We start from the raw sequence: 19,341 nt of genomic DNA, 5'->3' as shown, positions 1-19,341 counted from the left end.
AGGATTCCTGACGGAGAGAAAACTTTGCGATCCCCGCTCTGATGACTGAGAGAACGCACTCCCTGGGTTGAACCTTTCGGTGGTTATTGCCGGCCCTTCCATTTGGCTACAGATCTTATCGCTAGGCAGGTACCTTCCCAAATATGTTCTCCCATCCCAGGTCGTTGATATTGTGTCTAATGAGTAAATTTGCTGGATTTCACTGTTCTATTACTCCAAACTCTGCCACTGGCATTCTATCACCGTGGCCTAAGCTAAATCAGGTACCTTGAATATGGCAGAGAGATACATATCTAGACTAAAACTTAAACGACAAAGAAAGGATTGCATGTCTCCTGCTTATTGCCTGATCCCTAGCCGACCTTTGGTTCGATGGTGCTTCATTGCTACGTAGCTTGGCTGCACGTAACATGTGAAACTGAAACAATCTGTTGGCCCCTGTTCACCTAACATTTATCCCAAGGACATGCAAAGCTCACATCCAACACCCTTTTGACTGTAATCTTCCGCCCCGAGATCGCACCCCTCGTTGCCTTGGAAATCTGCACTTGCGTATTTTGCATCCAGGAGCCGATTAGACTATCTGCATTATATTTCGTTTTCTCCCCGTCTCCCAGATAGGCGCGGTCTTGAGAACATCTGCTAGAAGTGAGTCTTTCTATGTAAGACGGTGATATAAACCCTGTGAAAAGCACTAGAATAAGACCAGCCAAGGCCTAATTACCATGTTCACAAAGACGTGCAAACCATCAAATAATCTGCTGCCAGGTCTGAGCGTTGCAGAGCTCGGTGGACTCGCCACAACAAAACCGAACTATCTTATCCGGGTATGAAGCAATCGGTTTGCTCATGTCTGCAATCTCTCTGTATTGCTGTTGTGTAAAGACCACTACGTAATTTGTACAATTTCCAACTCACTTTTGCCTTGCTCGCGGCTGCCAAGGCCTCCCCATCCCATCTACTACACCGACTTTTGGCGGAGGCAAGTGAGGCTGGTCGACTCAAGACAGTGACTGGAGGTCAAGGATAGATATTGGCTGGGACTGACAACCCTCTCGGCAGAGTCACGTTCCAAAGCCAGCCTGGGGAATGTGGCCAACCGGAAGCCCCTGGGAAGTACAAATAACGAGATACATGGCAGCGTAGTATGGCATGGCCGCAGAGGCCCAGACGATGGCCGGATAAGAAAACTCTACGGCTTCATCTCGTCCACCCCATACCGGTGAAGAGAGTTTCCAGCTATGTGGTCACCTGGGCGGCCTTTATCGGAACAATACCGCTACGTGGCATGCTTAAAGATGAGATGGAGGAAGCAAATTTGACGCACTTGACGATGCTTGGTAATGGCCAGCCTATAAGTAGGGTCTTAGATTCCTGTCCCAAGTCTTGACGTTCACATCCCCTTCCCCCACTGGCTTTCTCGGCCTGGGAAACGAAACAACTGGTTCGCAAAATGCTGCAAGACACGACTAAGAGCCTTGGGACTATCTATCGAAGATCACAGCTTACGGTTGGTCATAGCCCAAAGGCGATGTGCAATCTCTGCACAGCGGGAAGCTTCTGACTCGAGTGCAAAATGGCAGGCGGGAGAAGACCAATGAGGCCGCTTGGAATCGCTTGAGCAACCCAAAACGTCGCTTTGGGGAATTCCCATTGGCATCGGCTCGGCTTTGGCGCAAAGAAGCCGGGCACCTAACCCAGCCCGCACGGGCTCTCCTGTCTTCAAGCAACTGCCGGCCCGCGGGGCTTGCGGAGCTGGAGCTGATCGCATTGGAGAGCTGGCGACTCCAATGCCTAAAACACCGCAGGCCCAATGCGCTGGCCGGTGGCAATGGCCAAATGCGCCACACCGAAATGGAGGGGCTCGGGTCGCACTTTGATGGAGGTTGATGTCTGATAGTATCCAAACGCGGCATGGCACACGTAGGAAATAAACCTGGAAAAGCCCAGCGAACGCGATACGAAAGTGAGCACGAGGGAAAGCCAAATGATATTGTAACCAGCATGGTCCGGAAACATGCGAACTTGATGTTCCCTGAAGGGCTGGAGGGGAGCTTCGCCAAGCCGGATGGCCTTCAGCTAGGCTGCTAAGGCGAGTAAGGCGGGCATCCTGAGCCTTGCCCAGCAAGGGTCCATCTTGGGGCTCTGCGGCTTCTGGAGGGCGTTAGCGGCAGGCCCGCCAAAGACCCCGGCACGTCCAATAAGCCCTCCTTTTTGCCCCACCGCCCACCGCCCACCCCTCGCCGGCGGGAGTCATCAACCTCACTTCAAGTTCACTTCGACTTCAAAACCCATCGTCAACTCTCCAGATTGCCTGCAACCGCGCTGGCTTGCGCACTTCTCCTGTACCCCCCCTCCCCCGCCCCCACGCCGCCGGCCCTATTGAAGGCGAGCACAAAATGGTTTCTTCTTCCGCACTTTCCGCACAACACCAAAAAAAACCAAACCCGAATACTTGATCGATCTCTCTCTCACTCTCTTCGCGAACAAAACCACCACACCCTCTCTCTTCATTTTGGCAGCCGCCGACTTCAATTCTTTACCCTCTCGCTACTGCGAATCTCTCCTTCACGGAGAACAGAAAAAAGTCTTCTTCGCTGCATTCAGTCACCAAAATCTCCGTCGCACACTCTGCACACCCCCAAATTCATTTCTCGGCACCCTCTTTTCGACTTGAACCACATCCAATTTTTCGTCACCTGTTGATGTAAAAAAGATGTCTCAATCGTATTTCGGCCGCGTCGAGCCAGACGGTCGACGCCACCTTGGCTCTGATTTTCAACATTTGGCGAAATGGACCACTGCTTTTGCCATGAACAAGCCCCCCTTGGTCCCATTGTCGAAACTCTCCCCTTCCGACCAGGCCACTCTCTTTTCCAAGTTGCCCCGCCAGTTTTGTCTTCAGAAAGGCCCAGACAACACCTTCAAGCTCCAGACCGTCAAGGATGAGCCAGTTTCATGGGAGAAATTTAGCAAGTCCATTGATCCCGACGTTGCTGCCACGTTGCACACTAGCACCTATGAGCGAGCACAGTCGCGTCAGGCCGAGTTGGAGCAAGGGGCTATCAACGCAGAGCCTGCGCTTGTTTTGTACGAGCGCTTTTGCGAAGAAACTGCCCTGCACGAAGGTAAGGATGCTAAGGCAGCCTTCAAGAAGGGAAAAGAAGGGCGCGCCGACATCCTCAACGCCATCCTCAACGATGTCAAAACCCGCTGGAAGCAGGAGTTCAAGGACACCTGGAAGTTGCGACTTGAGCAAGCTCTTTCTGCGCAGGGCGCCCTCAATGTGAAACCCGACATCAAGGTCAACGGCGAGGCGATTAAATCCAAACTCAGCGAGACAGTCGGCAAGATTCCAACCAATGCCATACACAACGCCAAGCACTACGCCAAGCCAGATATCAAGATCGGCGACAATACCATTGACTCCAAGAGCAGCGAGGCATTCCTCAATCTTCCGACTGATGTCAATCACAACGCCGAGCTTGGCACGAACGACCAATCTGAGGGCTCGGAGCAGGATTCTGATGATGAGGAGAGCGAATACTTTGACGACGATTCCGACGAAGACTCTAATGAGGAATCAGCTGAGGGCTCTGGCCAAGAAAACGCCGACCACGTCGTGAACTTCCCCACCGCTCCCGATGTCAAGGGCGCCAATATCAACACCTTGCCGGCGCTCAGCCCTGATCACGGCAGCGACACTACGAACCCGGGCTCGTCGGGCAGCCCTTCAACTGAAAGAAGCTCACCCCAATTTCCCGGAGCTGATGGAACTGCCAAAGTCAATGGCCAGCTCGGATATAGTATCGGTCAGCCGCAATTCACTTATCTGGGAGTGCCTCCCTACCTAGCCTACGCGTTCAATGCAAGCAACGGCATTTTCGATTCCAGCAACTTCATTGCCCCTCCAAACATGGCCGGCCAACTCAATACCTCATTCGCCGTCAACCAGACAGGCTCTGCAACCTGCTACAACCCATATGCAAATGCATATAGCACCAACATTCCACCTCAACCTTTCTACAATAGCATAGTGGGAACGCAAACTGTGACCCAGACGACCTCCACAGTCGTTGAGTCAAAGCCTATCCCTTGCAAGCCTGCCCACCAGACCGTGGAAGAGCCAGAAATTCGTCCTGGCGAAAAGTATCCTCGGGCCAAAAAGGCGCCGTTTCCTGGAATGGATTTTTTCGATGTGCCTTGGAAGGGCCGACCCGAGGAACTCGTTCCCGAGTATTGGGCCTACAAGGACACTAAGCTCATGTATTTGTGGCACAAGATCCACGATTTCGTTCTGCTGGATGCAAAGCTGCGAACTACCCCGGCGACCGGCCTTATTTCGCGCAATCCGATCCACGTTTTTGTCGATCTTTCGAACATCATCATTGGCTTCTACGACTCAATGAAGATACATCGCAGAATCCCCGTGCAGCGCCGAGTTCCGCCTCCTGCTTTTGCATTTGACCACTTCGACACGCTTCTGACTCGTAACCGAGAGGTCGCGAAGAGAGTTGTCGCTGGTTCTTTGGGAAATAACATGAAGAAAAAGCCCGAGTACATGGTCAAAGCCCAGGAGCTGGGCTACGAGATGAACATCATGCAGCGGGTACCCAAGCCCATCTCGCCACTGCTAAAGAAGAAGTCGCTGGGTGGTTCTCCCGGTGTCTCGGACACTTCCGGGGATGACCTCTTTGCAGGCCCAATGAAGCAGGGTGAGCAGGGAGTCGATGAGATTCTACATTTGAAAATCTTGCAGAGCATCACGGACTTCCCGGGCAAGTTCCGAGGCACAATCGTCCTTGCCACTGGCGATGCTGCACACGCCGAGTACTCGGACGGGTTCAAGCGAAACATTGAGCGTGCTCTCAGCCATGGCTGGAACATTGAGCTCTACGGCTGGAGCCGTAACATTTCGTCTGCTTGGAGAGATCCTGCCTTTTCCAAGCTGTGGAACGACCAATTCAGAATCGTCGAACTTGATTCCTTTTCAGAGGAGCTCTATGACCTTACTATCGATTTCCTTGAAGATTAAGTACAGTGCTCGGATATCGTGGATGGCTCCACGAATTTTGCAACCGAGCCTGCACTGCTCTTCCAATTCAGCAACGGCTATGTATCTTGTCCACTCATCTACTGATCGAGTTTCACCTTGTTCTTATTTTCAACATCTCGCCAGTCGCCAGCCAATTCTCTATGCGGCTTCATTTCTTTCGTATCTCACTAGGCCAGCACAATGGCAACCAAACCAAATCACACTCATTTACCGGGGCAGCGATCTTGCTAAGATTAGGCTCACCCCAACGACACTCATGTTACTTGCGACAACTCTATCATTTCACGCAATCACTCATTTACTGCGTATGGCGACTGGCAGTTCTGGCTTTCTCGGCGAAAATTTCCCCTTTTTTGTCAGCCATTCACGGAATGTTTTCTCTTTAAACTGGTCTCTATATAACGAAGACACGATGACGATGAATCATGAATACCATGATTTGGGTTCTTTTCCTTGCCGGATATCACTCCGGTCTAATGACAAGGCAACAGCAAAACAACATTGACGCGGCGAACGAGCATGGCGAATTGCAACACACGGCAAATTGCATGGCAATTTAGCGTGTAGTCTTTTCTGGTGTCTTCGGATGGGCATATGCATATGGCTTTGGCGCCTAAACATTTATGGAACGATCCATAAAGATACTCGGTCCTCAACAGGAGGAACGACAGCTCTTTCTTTCTTCTCTTCTTCTGTCATACCAATACAGCTTCCTGTGTATTTTATTTACTTTTTTCGTTCCCCTTCTTTTTCCTTTACCCGATTTCGTCTTTGTCCCGCGTAGGATGGAGGACTTGGCGTACCAAGATGGCATTTGGTATTGGCGCAAAAAAAAAACAGGATGGATGGCATTTGGGCGAACGGATACCCCTCTCCTGCATATCTTGTGTTTGTGTCTGCACCTTTTTTCTACAGTCTAGGTATTTCGGGTCTTTTGTAGGGATGAAGCTTGTTGTAGATATACAAGAACCAAAAATAAATGGGCCTTTACCATCAATATTTGGCTTTACTGTGTGATCTTGTGTTTGAACTTGCCGGGGCGTGGGGGATATATATGATGTGGTGTGTTTTGAGATTTCCTCTCCTGCTACGGCATGTCACTCCCGGCATGCACTCCCGTTGTGGTGCTCTTGATCTGACAGATCTACAGGCTCAGTGGTTAGTGGTTGATACGTGAATGGGATTTCGGTCTGGATAGGCGAGGCCGGTCGGTCCTCGTTGGCCACCGGCTGTTGAGCATCTTTCGAGGAAGTCTGTCTCATTTCTAAGACACCTTGGTAGGTATCGTACATCGCTAGACCGTTGTTTCTTAGAATTTCTTGTATAACTTGAAGGGTAAACTGCTGTGTCTCGATGCTAAATCTAACATGTGCGTTTGTCTTTCTATCTATTCTATATATCTACACAAATCTTTCTTCCGCGATTAACTCGTCAGCAGGCGCTCTGGCTCAAGCACAACGGCCCCCCCGCGACGCCTGCCGTGGCCCATCTCCAGCATGATCCACTCATACACCGTCCACTGCACGGCGTTCACGATAAAGGCCCGCACGCTGCACACGCCAAGCCCCCGGAAGAAGGGCCGCAGCCCGCCAGCGCGGTACGTCTCTCTGGCCACCTCCCATGCTCCGAGCCGGCCTTTCGAGGACGGCGACGTGTCGCTAGGGCCGCTCGGAGGCAACGGACTTCTCTGCTGCTCGCTGCTGCCGCGGGGATGCGACGGCCATGGGGATGGCAATGGCTCAAGAGGGGACAAGGACGCCAGCACGCCCTGCGTCTGCATGCGCGTCTTGATCACGTCCAGCGGGAAGATGCTCGCCCACGTCACGATGCCCGCTAGCCCGCCGCACATCAGCACGCGCGCGGCGTCGCTGCCACCACTGCCACCACCCGTATTGGTATTGCCTGTGCCAGCAGCAGCAGTACTGCTGAGCAGCCAACGCGAGGTGAGCTCGTAGCTCCAGAAGTAGAAGCCGTAGCCGACGCCGTCACGCAGGGCCGTCACGACGCCGCCAAAGTACAGGCCGCGAACGCCCTCGGTGCGCAGGATGCGCTTGGTGATGGCTAGCGAAGAGGAGGACGACGACGACGAGGAGGCGGTGGACGACGACGGGGCTGCGAGCTGCGCGCGGCACTTGATCAGCTCGGTCGGCGTGCTGACGACCCACGTGGCCAGCCCGCCGACGGCACCGGCGACCCAGGTCGTCCATAGGTTTGTGCCGGTCGTGGTATTCGCAGCGGTGGGGAGAGCGTCAGCCTGTGTGAGCCACCGGTTCAGCGCCGCCTCGGTGCGGTTGTAGCTGACGAACAGCAGCGCGTTGAGGGCCCCGTACCCTAGCACTGGCGCGGCTGTGCCGGTGATCCATGGCCTAAGGTAGAGCCTTGCTCTTGTCGCTGCTGTTGTTGCTGCTGCTGCAGATGGCGGGGTAGGTGTGGGTTGTGTTGGATATGGCGGGGATGGGGATTGCGAGAGACTAGAGGCGCTTAGGAGCGAGGTTTGTGACGTCGTCGTGGTAGCAGCGGCTATGCTGCTATTTCTGTTCCGAAGTAAGCCCTGCGTCGAGGCTGCTGCTTGCAAGCGCACTTTGAGGACATCGAGCGGGTTGCCGATGATGATGCCAATGGCTCCTGAGATATACCCAGCCCAGAAATCGGCTGACATGGTCGGGCCCGCCCACAGAGGAGTGTCGCGCCGCCAGAGATGGCCCAAGGCCATAGGATCACGAGAAACTGAAGAGAGAGGACCAGATTATCATTCGTACTGGCAGATGAATGTTACTTCTCACAAACGGGGGCCGATCCTCCCCGCGAGTCATTGGCTGAAACCAAGCAAAGTATTTCTCTATCCGGACTTGGGTGGGATGGGTGCCGTGGAATTGTTCCACGTGCGCCCAAACAAAGTTCTCCCAGTGCCCTTCAAAACCCAGGAATCATTCCCAATGTGTTTGCGGGTCGAGGAGGTAGGTGAGGGGTCGTCATCATTGCCGAGGACCGTTGCAGCCAAGATTCGGTTGCGGGGATGGCAATTAGACTGGAATGTGGGGAGACTCGGGCCGATCGATGGTAACGGTTGCCGCTGCCACACGCCTTTCTTGCCGCGTTCTTGTCGGGAGACACAAGGATTGGGCCTCCGCGAGATATCTCTAATTACACCACCCACGACTTCAAGACATTTCTCCCTCGCATCTCGAGAAAACCCGAGATTGCAATGAAAAAAAAAGATCCCTCAGTCCCACGTATTCCAGGTCTATGTTCTAGAGCCAGATCATTCATGTCCCTGTGACTCGTTAGCGCAAAGACAAGCTGGGAGAGATACTTACCTGATGAACAAGTCGCAAGAGTCGGTCGTCGGAATCGGAGTCGGCCACGCAAAACAGCAGGGTTGAAGTCATAGCCGGCACACACTCAGGGATCGCTTCCTAGGGGCCCAGCCCAATGCGCAAGTACCCCGCAATAATTAGACGGACGGCCGCGATTTGCAATGCAGACCGTCTACCCCCTTCCGACCTGATGACGGACATACACCGAGCTAGCGATCCGGAGGTGTATGCAGAAGGGCGGCTGCTTGAATGACGAGAGCTTGATCATTTTCATTCAGTCGCAGAAGGCAAAGCCGACCACAAGAGAAGGCCAGGGACCGATAGGGGGAACTGAGATGACAAGGAGAAGGATAGAGGTGAAGATGATGAGGGGGCGCGAGAGGGGTGCTAGTGAGGGCCCGACAATGAGTTGAAGGCCGAAGAGTGCCTCGAGGCTCTCAACGACCCTCGAAATGGTGAAATCCCCCAAATCCTGCAGGAAGAGGGGGCGAAGCTGGATTAAAGTAGGGTGAAAGAACACGGTATGAGTAGCACTCTGTCAAGTGTGAGGTACGGCTATGACTCCTTACCGGTGTCGGCGTGGCTGCTGTCGAAGGTCGGAATGGTGAAGGCGAAAGGTTGGGAAGGTGGAAGCGAAAAGTTGGAAGTTGAAGAAGGAAGAAAATTTTGGAGGGCGAGGGGAGAGGAATGAGGTTCTTATGCACGGGGCTCGCACGGGACTCAGGTTACTGATTAGACGCGTGACTGATTTGAGCAGGTCGAAGCCGGGAGAAGAGGGCAGAATAAATCTATACCGTGCTACATTTTTAGGTATTTCGTCCGAAGTTTGAGGGTGCGAATTTTATGATTGGCTGACCCGGCTAGACCAGGAGCAGGAAACCCCGTACAATCAGTTGATTACGGCACCTTGTTCTTGAAAGTTGCTTCTGACAGATTATGAACGGCTAATAGAGGACTGCGGCCTGAGGTAATGAATCCAATCCAAGAGGTGTAAGCATGGGACGTCTCGCCGCAGGGGTAGAGGCCGAAATAAGCGATTCCCGGCATGGTGTGCTGTAGAACCGTTGAGCCGTTGAGCCGTTGACCTTTAGTGTTTCGAATAAGGATAACCTTAGAAGCCAAATACCTTAATTACGAGCTTCCGTGATAGTTCCCATCCAATTACCTAATTATCTAGGTCTTCTAGCTACAGTTAGAGATCGAGCCACGTTTTGAGTAGACAAGAAGAATAAATTCAAACTTCATGATATACCATATGTGCTATCTACAGCACTAAAACGCTACCAAGGTAGCTTCGCTTCCCGACCTGCCATGTGCTTAATGCGAGGCTGCCCAGGCAGCGGGAGCTACCCAAGAATTGTTGCCGAAAGACTTCGGCCCAGCCAGTTGCCATTCGACTCATACCCAGCATCAAGTATGACTCTATCGGAGCAGCGCCGTTCCATGATTTAACTTTTGCTGTACAGCGGCAAGTGCTTAACTGTGTTCATTTTCGTATAATTAGAGGATTGCTGCGCGCACCCACCCCTTTTACTCGGGCCACCCACCCCATGATAAAATCATAGGCCTGGCACTTGAAATCAACTGCCCGGGCCTTTGCCGCAGTAAATTCGTCCTTTTAGATGGAGCCGCCCATGCATCTGATCCTTGCCTTGCATGCCACCCTGGCTTAACCAGGATATAACCCACACGCAAATTTGCAGTGATCTGTATATTGTAGATGTCCTTCGTCTTTAAGCTGGTTTCCTTATACTTCTTCTTTACGAGGCGCTTAATGGATCGAGAGGGTACGTAACGGTCGTCTACGCTGCTCTCGATGAACTCGTCGAGTACGTCGTCTTGTAGGGTATTAGTTCGAAAGAAAAGGTGCTCTTGTAGGGAGAGGGATTTGTTGTGGCCGATGTGCGTAAGTACGTTGGTCCGGGCGATCTACGAGGTTTCCTCTAGAATGCCGAACTTAGCTACTGACTGTATTTATATGCGAAAGGCATAAGTATAGGGAGGCTTTCGAGACTGAGACTTCCGTTTGCCTGCACTGCCGGGGGGGGGGGCGAGGGACTTCGGGCTGCGGGCGGGTGATCGGGAGAGTCGGCCGCGCCCAGTGCCGGTGAGGGAGGTGGAGAGGGAGTTCGTGATGCCATCTAAATGTAACCGGGTTCGTTAACACGGGATGGCAACAGGAAGCGGAAGCAGTCATTACTTACCTGGATTGACGAGAGTTGAAAATAGCTTCATTCGCGTTGGTGGCCGTCGCAGGAAAATTGTCATATTTTACCGAGCGTAAAGACTTTGGCCGAGTCTCTTCCGAATAGCCCATAACTCAACAATGTTGACCCTGCCATACGGTGGGCTAGTTGCATGTCTAGTTGCCTTGAAAGTGGACATTTTTACGTACAAAAAAGGTGGATCTAGGATGACAGGTGCCAGGCCTAGGATTTTTGGGATGGTGGGTGCACCGAGCAAAAAAGGGTGGGTGCGCGCAGCAATCCTCTATAATTGAGCCATTTCACGTGGTGATAGATCTAACGGTGGAGTTCCCTCCTTGAGCCAACGAAACAAAACATACCCAGATCAGAGAGAAAATGAAGTATGCTACCATTCAAGAAGCATTCTCGTTAGTAACCAACGTCATGATTGAAAATAGAAGATTGAGTGCGAGCGTGCCCTGGCGAACTTGCATCTTCCAGGCTTCAGCTCAGGCCGGGGACGGTTGTTCATGAATAAGTACAGACAAATGATTTACCCGGAGACTCGGCAATTGTCACTAGAAGAATCACAGAAATTAATAGATTTGGAGAGACGTGGATTAATGCTAGATATATCGAAACCTCGAACTGTCCGAGGTTAGTGGTTGGATCCAGGTCCTTGGCATTAAGGCTTGCTTACCTAAGGAACCGTTTCCTTCAGTTGCTGCCCCCACTCCACCAGTTGGCCGTTGCGGCCTAGTGGCGTTTGAGAGGTCATCTGACCTCGCGGCGCGAGCGGAGGAAGGCGCGTCCGGCCTGCCCCACCATTGCGACGCGGTTTCAAGTCAACATTGGAAAGGCCCAAGGGAGGTCCCATGCCGCACTCGCCGCGCGTCAAGTTTGGACTGCCATTGCATCTGGCCTAAACTGGAGAAACAATCGCCTGCGAAGATCCACCGCGGACACAATGTAGGCAATTCCCCAACAACTACAGGGAATCAATATGCGGATGGCTGACGCGAAGCAGGGTCGTGCTTTCAACACCAAAGGCCGACAAGGAGAACATCGCGCCGCGTAGTCGGTTCTCGACGCCAAAGTCTCTCGACAGCCTCCATAAGCCCTTCAAATGCCCTGGATCGGCGACGCGCTCGGTAGCGACCGATCGGCCGAGCCGTAAGCGGAGAAAGATTGACTACAAAGGCGCGGATGGCAGCGAGGATGCCGACAAGCCATGGACTAATGCGGACCGCCTCGCCCTGGCGAACCGGGATGCAAACAAATTCCCCATCTTCCAGGCCAAGGACAAAGACAAGGTCTTTAGAAAAGCTTTTTCTGTACCCTTCATAAATAAGAACGCATCTGCCTACAACCCGAACCGTCCACCCCCAACCTTAGGGCTGCGGCAAGGCGCGGTCTTCATCGCCAAGCCGTTGCATGACCCGAGTGGCGAGTTCTCTATTGTGCTATACGACCCGACCATTGATGATAAGCCAAAAGAGGCATCTAATCTGGCCGAGACGAAAGAAGCGGAACCCAAGCCCGGGTCCCAGCTTGACGCGCCGCTCGTTCATAAGAGTCTTGCCGAGATCCTGGGTATAAGGAAACAGGTCGCGGGAGAACACCCACGAGTTCCCGTCGTCATTGACCCAAGGCTTGCCAAAGTACTTCGGCCCCATCAAATAGAAGGTGTAAAGTTCATGTACCGTTGTGTGACGGGCATGGTTGACGAGAAAGCGAACGGATGCATCATGGCTGACGAGATGGGTCTCGGCAAGACGTTACAGTGCATTACTCTGCTCTGGACCTTGCTCAAGCAGTCTCCCGAGGCTGGAAAGTCGACTATTCAGAAAGCTATCGTGGCGTGTCCCTCGAGTCTAGTGCGTAACTGGGCAAACGAGCTGGTGAAGTGGCTAGGTGCCGATGCCGTCACGCCTTTTGCCATTGACGGCAAGGCCTCCAAAGAGGAGTTGACTCGTCAACTTCGCCAATGGGCAATTTCCAGCGGCCGCGCAGTTACGCGGCCTGTCATCATTGTATCGTACGAGACGCTCCGCCTCAATGTCGACGAACTCAAGAACACGCCGATCGGACTGATGCTCTGCGACGAGGGCCATCGTCTCAAAAATGACAAAAATCAGACCTTCTTTGCTCTGAACAACCTGAACGTCTCCAGGCGTGTCATCCTGTCGGGCACGCCTATCCAGAACGACCTCTCCGAGTACTTCGCTCTGATCAGTTTTGCCAACCCCGACCTGCTCGGAACCAACAATGAATTCCGCAAGCGCTTCGAGATTCCCATCCTTCGAGGCCGGGATGCCAGTGCGTCCGAGGCCGATCGAAAGCGTGGCGACGAATGCCTTGCCGAACTGCTTGCTATTGTCAACAAATTCATCATCCGACGCACCAACGACATTCTGTCCAAGTACCTGCCTGTCAAATACGAGCATGTGGTATTCTGCAACTTGGCTCCCTTCCAGCTCGACCTTTACAACTACTTCATTACTTCCCCTGGTATCCAGGCCCTCCTCCGAGGGAAGGGGTCACAGCCTCTGAAAGCCATTGGAATTCTCAAGAAACTGTGCAATCATCCAGACCTCTTGGATCTCTCAAACGACCTGCCGGGCTGTGAAGATTCATGGCCGGAAGACTATGTGCCGAAGGAATCCCGGGGACGCGACCGCGAGGTCAAGCCGTGGTACAGTGGCAAGATGCAAGTCTTGGATCGGATGCTAGCTAAGATCCGGTCCGAGTCGAACGACAAGATTGTGCTCATCAGCAATTACACGTCAACACTGGACTTATTCGAGAAGCTTTGCCGGTCTCGCGCGTACGGGTGCCTTCGCCTTGACGGTACCATGAACGTTAGCAAGCGCCAGAAACTCGTTGACAAGTTCAACGACCCGAACGGTGATGAGTTTGTCTTTTTGCTGTCTAGCAAGGCGGGCGGGTGTGGTTTGAACCTGATTGGCGCGAACCGCCTGATCCTCTTCGACCCCGACTGGAACCCCGCAGCCGACCAGCAGGCACTTGCGAGAGTGTGGCGAGATGGTCAAAAGAAGGACTGCTTTGTGTACCGCTTTATTGCTACGGGAACGATCGAGGAAAAGATCTTTCAGCGCCAGAGCCACAAGCAGTCGCTGTCATCGTGCGTCGTCGATTCCGCCGAGGATGTCGAGCGGCATTTCAGCCTCGACAGCTTGCGAGAACTCTTTCAGTACCGCGGCGATACGCGCAGTGACACCCACGACACCTTCAAGTGCAAGCGCTGCAAGCCGAACGGCAAGCAGTACATCAAGGCCCCAGCAATGCTCTACGGTGACACTAGTACTTGGAATCACTTTGCCAACGGTAGCCTCAAGCCTATCCAGGACCTGCTCCTCCGCCAGGAGTGCGGCGAGCCGGAGATTAGTGCCGTGTTCCAGTACATTTCTCATTAATATTAGCATCAGAGAATATGCAGTGCCGTGGAATCGAGACGTAATATAAATATGGGCTATGGTGGATTGTTGGCGGTGGGTTTATGCGGCTCATTTGGTGTTTTACCGCATTGTCTAGAATTCAGCGAGCTTGTTTGCTGAAATCGCCTTTTATTTTACGAAAACATAGAAGCAGCACGAGTCGACTTATTTCTTGGCTGGTGTTTTCTTTGGCTTGTCTTTTTTATCGCTTTGCTCTTGCTTGCTGGTTAGAGACGGAGACATCATAGCTTCTGCCGCCCTAGACACAATATGACAGAAAATTATTTGCATATATTCGGTAGACATTTGTAGACGTAAAATGCCATGATCTATGTGTTACATCTTTCATTGAGCTGATGTGGTTTTTTTTGCTTTTTTCTGAGCGGCGCTGAGATTCGACAAGATGAAGATGAGCAACAGACCGTCCTTTCTACATGATTTTCTCAAACAACAGAAAGAAAATAAAAAAGTAAAGTAAATAAGACCATAACTCATGCAGACATGTTTACAACTCATCCTTGGTATGAGCCGTCTCCGTTGCCGCCCCCTCACCGCCCACGTCCAGCCGCCTGCTCTTGGTATTCTTCTCAACATGCTCTTCGGCATCGCCCTGCTGGTCCTGGTCCTGCTGCCTCCGCCGGCGGGCCAGCGCGGCAATCTCATCGTCGTACTCTGTCCACTCGGGCACCTGGCGACGGGCGCGGTCCAGCTTGGGCTCCTTGGTCTGGGGGTTGTTGCAGAGGTCGATGGTGCGGGCGGTGCGGAGAGTGTCGTCGCTGCACCACGTCTCGCACCAGAGCCAGTCCTGCGGCAGGCTGTGGATGGGGATCTGGAACTGCATGTGGTTGGGCAGGTCCTGGTCGAGGTTAGACAGGGAGCCCGGGTCGGCCGAGAGCGTGTGGTATTGCTGGCGCAGGCGGTCGCCGGCGGCGAGCTCGCGGAAGCGGCGCAGGTCGACCACGTAGAGCGCGCTGATGTGATAAGGCTGGCCCTTGAGGTAGTTGGCCCAGTACCCTGTCTTCCAGAAGCGGAAGCCCTCCATCTCGACGCGCGAGTCACACATGGGCGTGAAGCCATAGGGCGCGCCCTCGAGATCGAGCTGCACCAGGTCGTACATGTCGGTGCGCACAATCTGGTCCGCATCCACGAAGATGACCTTGTCTAGCGAGAGCGGGAAGAGGACGTCGAGGAAGAGGATCTTGTAGCCCCAGATCTCACGCTGCTTCTCCTTTTGCTGCCGCAACCAATGGGGCCACTTGTATGTGACCATCTCGTACTTGAACCCGTACTCGGCCGCCATGGTCGGGATAAAGTCCTTGAAAGACGGCGAGAGGAACTGCTCGATGAACCAGAACTTGACTGTGTGTTTGGTATGCCTCGTCACGCTGACCATCATGATGTTAAGCATGCGCTCATAGAGATGACCGCTGGCAACCGAGAAGATGTTGATCTCGCCGTGCTCTATGTCAGAGACCGACTTGGCATGCCTGCCTGTTGCACTGCCGAGAAGACCTTCCGCGAACTTGAAACCCTTAGAAACATAGTCCATGGCGCCACCGGAGGAATGCTTGGCCTCTTCGAGCACGTCTTCAAGCTCCATGCCGGATTTGCGGGCGAGGCGCGGATAGAGGGTAGTGCCCTGGAAGTCCATCAAGGCAATCTCCGTCGTCTCGTCGCCGGGGGTAGGCGCCCAGCCTTTGGCTCCTACGCTTTCGATGCTGAAGATGTCCGAGCTCCGGCCCTCTTTGAGCTGAATGCTGAAGACACCGGGGTTGGCTTTGAACTGAAAGAAGCCAAGGTTCGCCATGATAATGGTGTCGGCGAAGTGCGGATCCTTCTCAGTTGCAAGAACAAGCTGCACACCTCGTGGAGGTCCGCCGGCTGGCAATTCTCTGGAATGACCTTCGATAAGAATATTTTCGAGCTCATATACTGCCTCGATATGCTCAGTGTTTCTCCTGGCTTTGATGTCTTTTATCCGGATGTTGTCCAAATCATCGACAGAGACCTTTGAGGTGACGAGCCAGGCCGGGGGCACATCCATCCCAGCAATAAGGAGGGTTTCCGATGGTACACCAACGAAGGTAGCCGAAAGTGATTTGAGTTTCCCATTCTCATCGAAGCTAGGGGCTGAATCGAGGACGTAGCGGTAGAATCTCTTGACGGGAAGTTCACCGAGATCCTCTAAAGGATTCAGGAATACCTGGAGATGCACGCCCTCGAGCTCGGAAAGCACTTTGAGAATAGCAGCCCATTTCTGGCCGGTTTCGCTTGCGGGATTTATGACAGCTACCAAGAAAATTGTGGCGGTCGTTGGGTCACCGACTTGGAATGAGGTATGGGTCGAGTTCCATGCCTTATATGCCGTGGTCCTAACCGGACTTGCAGAATCGAAAATCCCCTGCGGAACATCCGATAAGCTCGACAGAGCAGTGACCGAGGACAATTTGGCTGCTGCCAGGGGGCCGGATAGTTTGTCGTCCAGGCCGAGGTTTTCAATCGCTTTATAGACGGGCAAAATCCTCTCGGCGCGTTCGGCTTCCAAGAACTGCTCAAAATCCTCCTTTTTGAAGTCTTCGGCTGAGACAATGGGGCCGACAACCCGCCCATTGAGCATCAAGACGTTGTCGCCTGCTCTTAGATTGGTACCAGAGATGAAATTGGCCAGGGCAGTATCCAATGCCGAATCGGGGTCAGTTCTGGAGCCATCGAGTATGTTTTCCAAATCCACGAGGCGTCCGACGTTGGTTAGGCTGTCTTCCCTAACCTTGACACGCCCGTTGACTAGGGAGGGAGACTGAGACAGATCAGCGGGATTGTGCACAATATCAAGGCGGACGCCAAGGTGCTCACGGCGGAACTGGAGAGCGAAATATAGAAGCTTTTGGCCTTCAACATTGTCAAGGTCTGCAACAACAGTCAGGGCGGCCCAATCTTCCTTGGTTGAACGCTCGTCTGCCTCGATCACAGGAACCTTGATGAAGAGATCTTGGTGATCTGTGTACACCTTGTTCACATTGAGCACGGAAATGGCCTGAGGGTCCTCGGGGAAGATGAACGTGTTACGCCGCGTAATGGCGTTTTGGAGAAAGTGATCCGGAATCCACGAGGTCTCATTGAGAATACCATAGTACGCGGCTTGCTGGACTGCTTGCAAGTCGGCCATAAGCTTCTGGTTCATCGCCCTAAGCCATGTCTCATCTCGCGGAAGAGCAAGACCGTTAAAGAAAACAGGAGGGACTTCGCCGCTAGCGCGCAGCCGTTCCGTCCAATGCTTTGCTTGATGGATCTGCTTCTCATGCTCTTCGGATGTGAAAATTTGTTTGAAGGGAAGAAGAGTAGCGTCCGGACGCAATGAGCGGTCCTTGATTGCCGCATTGAAAATTCCTTCATCTGCTTTGGCGGTCTTCGCTGCCTCAGCCGATTGCTCCAGATATGCGATTACCGCCCCCAGTCCGTAGCTCTCAAGAAGGTGGTAGACAACTTTAGCTTGCTCGATCGCCTCCCCAGTCGAAGTAAGGGGAACGAGGCCAAATCGAATAGGTACTAGCCGCTTTACGAAGCCTTGCAATTGCTCCACAATGATCTTGACGTCTACAGGCTTGGTAAAGTCTACGGGGACGACCAAGTTGAAGATGTCTTTCCGCACTTGGGGTAGCCCGCCGCCAAAGTGCTGGAGCAGAGTCCAGAGGGATGGCGAAAAGGCACTATACCGCTTATCTTTCTCGATGTTGTTGAGCCAGATAATGACCCGGCCGTCCTCGATTTGATCGCGCCAGTCAAATCTCCGGGCTTCCTCCTCGCCCGACGCCTTTGCTTGGGCTACCTCGTCATGGCCGAGAAGGGAGATGGCTTCTTGTCCAGTAAGTCCGAGATCCAGAACACCGTTCATGAGTTTTCGTTCCCGCCTCAACAGATCTACGAGTCCAAAAGGTTGCATTTGCCGGTCAACCAGCTGCACACCGTTCATCCAAAGTACGTTCATGCCTTGTGGAACCAGGACCTGTCGGTTCGCCTGGTGTTCGGCCTCGAACTCACTCGAGATATTCTGGCCTCCAAGCGAGGTGGAGTATTTGGGGAAATCCTGAGTGAGTTTGAGGAGAGTGTCAAACGGCAAGTCGCTCTGAATTATGTAGGAAGCCGCTTTCATCCCAATAGACGAGAGCTCCGACTTTTCCAGAGGTTTGATGTCCTTAACCTCCTCTTCTTCGTCGAGGATGATATCGGAGCTGATAACTTTCTGCGCCTGATCCGTCGTTGCCTTGGCCGCGTCTGCCTCTCTGTCGTCGATGACAATGTAGTCGGTTCTCTTCAAGGCAAGTTCGACGCCGTATCCATTGACCGAGAGCGTGTCGGCGGGGTGGGCAGGGCTCCTCCTGTACCTGATCCGGTAGGAAGCCTCTCCTTTCCGCGCAATGTCCATGGCAATTTCGTGGAACTTTGAGAAGCCCGGAGATGTGATGTCTGCATAGAGAACAATGTCTTGCAACCCCGAGCCGAACTTGCGATCGAACGGTAGTGTGCGTCCCTGGGAGCTGCCCTTGACAGCTCCACGCGCCGCGCCGTCGAGGACGGGCGTGCAGTATTGCTTCCCATTAGCCAGGAACCAATGGTCGCAGCCGTCTTGCTCTCCATCCAGCGACGGCTCTACGGCAGTTGCATAGAATTGGTAGTGGGCCTCGATCCTAGGTGCAGCAGATCTCAAGGACAGTGCAAGCTTGTAGGTTGACAGCGACTCGGGGCTCATGTGTCCGTCACTTTGCAGGACGTCCAAGAATTTCTCGTAGAGCTCCTTCTCCGTCGTTGCACTGGCGAAGTGGCCTTGGGCGATGCGGTTGAGGAGGGCGAAGTAGACAGTCGCATTGTCGGGAGCTGCTGTTTCTCTGCAAATCTTGTTAGTCTTGCGCGCAACGAGGCAAGAATGCCAATTGTGAAGACGGCGGGTTCTTACAGCAGCTCAACCAGATATGGAGGCGACGGGAAAGCGGCCTTCAAGCCAACATTGACGGATGGCGTTGCTGCAACTTGCAGTGCGGGTAGCCATGTCGCACCAAGGATGGCTGCCGCAAGCCCCCAAGGGAGCTGCGAAAGTCGGATCATGGCTCACGGCTGGCCGTTGCCTCGGGCAATCAATCTGTCTTGGTCAAGGTGGCTATGATTTGGTATCGCGAATTCTGGTCAAGGGGCCCGCCAGCCGAAGGCGGGGCGCGTACAGGAAGGTCAGGGGCTCGTGAAAGTGGCTTGCGCCAGTGGGTGCGAAGGCGTAAATGCCACGTTGGCCGTGGGAAAGAGGAGCAGCAACACGATTTGGACAGCTGGAGCTT

General features: G+C 53.3%; 4 protein-coding genes across 4 annotated transcripts; 2 read left to right on the top strand and 2 right to left on the bottom strand.

Moving 5' to 3' along the window:
• Nucleotides 1-2,551: 2,551 nt before the first annotated feature.
• B0T26DRAFT_370882 (uncharacterized protein) lies at nucleotides 2,552-5,116 on the top strand. Its single transcript, XM_060434673.1, has one exon. It carries the CDS (start codon nucleotides 2,717-2,719, stop codon nucleotides 5,033-5,035), a length of 2,319 nt encoding a protein of 772 aa, XP_060295101.1. The 5' UTR covers nucleotides 2,552-2,716; the 3' UTR covers nucleotides 5,036-5,116.
• A 985-nt stretch (nucleotides 5,117-6,101) lies between these two features.
• On the bottom strand, nucleotides 6,102-8,070 carry B0T26DRAFT_718321 (mitochondrial carrier domain-containing protein). The gene is made up of 2 exons (XM_060442379.1): nucleotides 6,207-8,070; nucleotides 6,102-6,118 (listed from the first exon to the last, which is right to left on the bottom strand). The coding sequence occupies exon 1, from the start codon at nucleotides 7,767-7,769 to the stop codon at nucleotides 6,480-6,482; it is 1,290 nt and encodes a 429-aa protein (XP_060295100.1). The 5' UTR covers nucleotides 7,770-8,070; the 3' UTR covers nucleotides 6,102-6,118; nucleotides 6,207-6,479.
• A 3,333-nt stretch (nucleotides 8,071-11,403) lies between these two features.
• On the top strand, nucleotides 11,404-14,292 carry B0T26DRAFT_718318 (P-loop containing nucleoside triphosphate hydrolase protein). Its single transcript, XM_060442378.1, has 2 exons — nucleotides 11,404-11,528; nucleotides 11,587-14,292. Coding segments are annotated over exons 1-2 (2,412 nt in total). The 5' UTR covers nucleotides 11,404-11,526; the 3' UTR covers nucleotides 13,997-14,292.
• A 230-nt stretch (nucleotides 14,293-14,522) lies between these two features.
• On the bottom strand, nucleotides 14,523-19,117 carry B0T26DRAFT_649800 (glycosyltransferase family 24 protein; the record flags this gene model as incomplete). The annotated part of the gene is made up of 2 exons (XM_060438124.1): nucleotides 14,523-18,900; nucleotides 18,969-19,117. The coding sequence occupies 2 exons, from the start codon at nucleotides 19,115-19,117 to the stop codon at nucleotides 14,523-14,525; spliced, it is 4,527 nt and encodes a 1,508-aa protein (XP_060295098.1).
• Nucleotides 19,118-19,341: the final 224 nt, after the last annotated feature.

The sequence above is a fragment of the Lasiosphaeria miniovina genome (assembly GCF_030549165.1).
Source record: "Lasiosphaeria miniovina strain SMH2392-1A chromosome Unknown B0T26scaffold_5, whole genome shotgun sequence".
NCBI classification, from domain to species: domain Eukaryota; kingdom Fungi; phylum Ascomycota; class Sordariomycetes; order Sordariales; family Lasiosphaeriaceae; genus Lasiosphaeria; species Lasiosphaeria miniovina.
This window is presented reverse-complemented; position numbering and strand designations above follow the sequence as displayed.

Excerpts from the sequence above, each read along its gene's own strand:
- B0T26DRAFT_718321 (XM_060442379.1), bottom strand. The coding sequence starts at position 7,769 with ATGGCCTTGGGCCATCTCTGGCGGCGCGACACTCCTCTGTGGGCGGGC.
- B0T26DRAFT_370882 (XM_060434673.1), top strand. The coding sequence starts at position 2,717 with ATGTCTCAATCGTATTTCGGCCGCGTCGAGCCAGACGGTCGACGCCAC.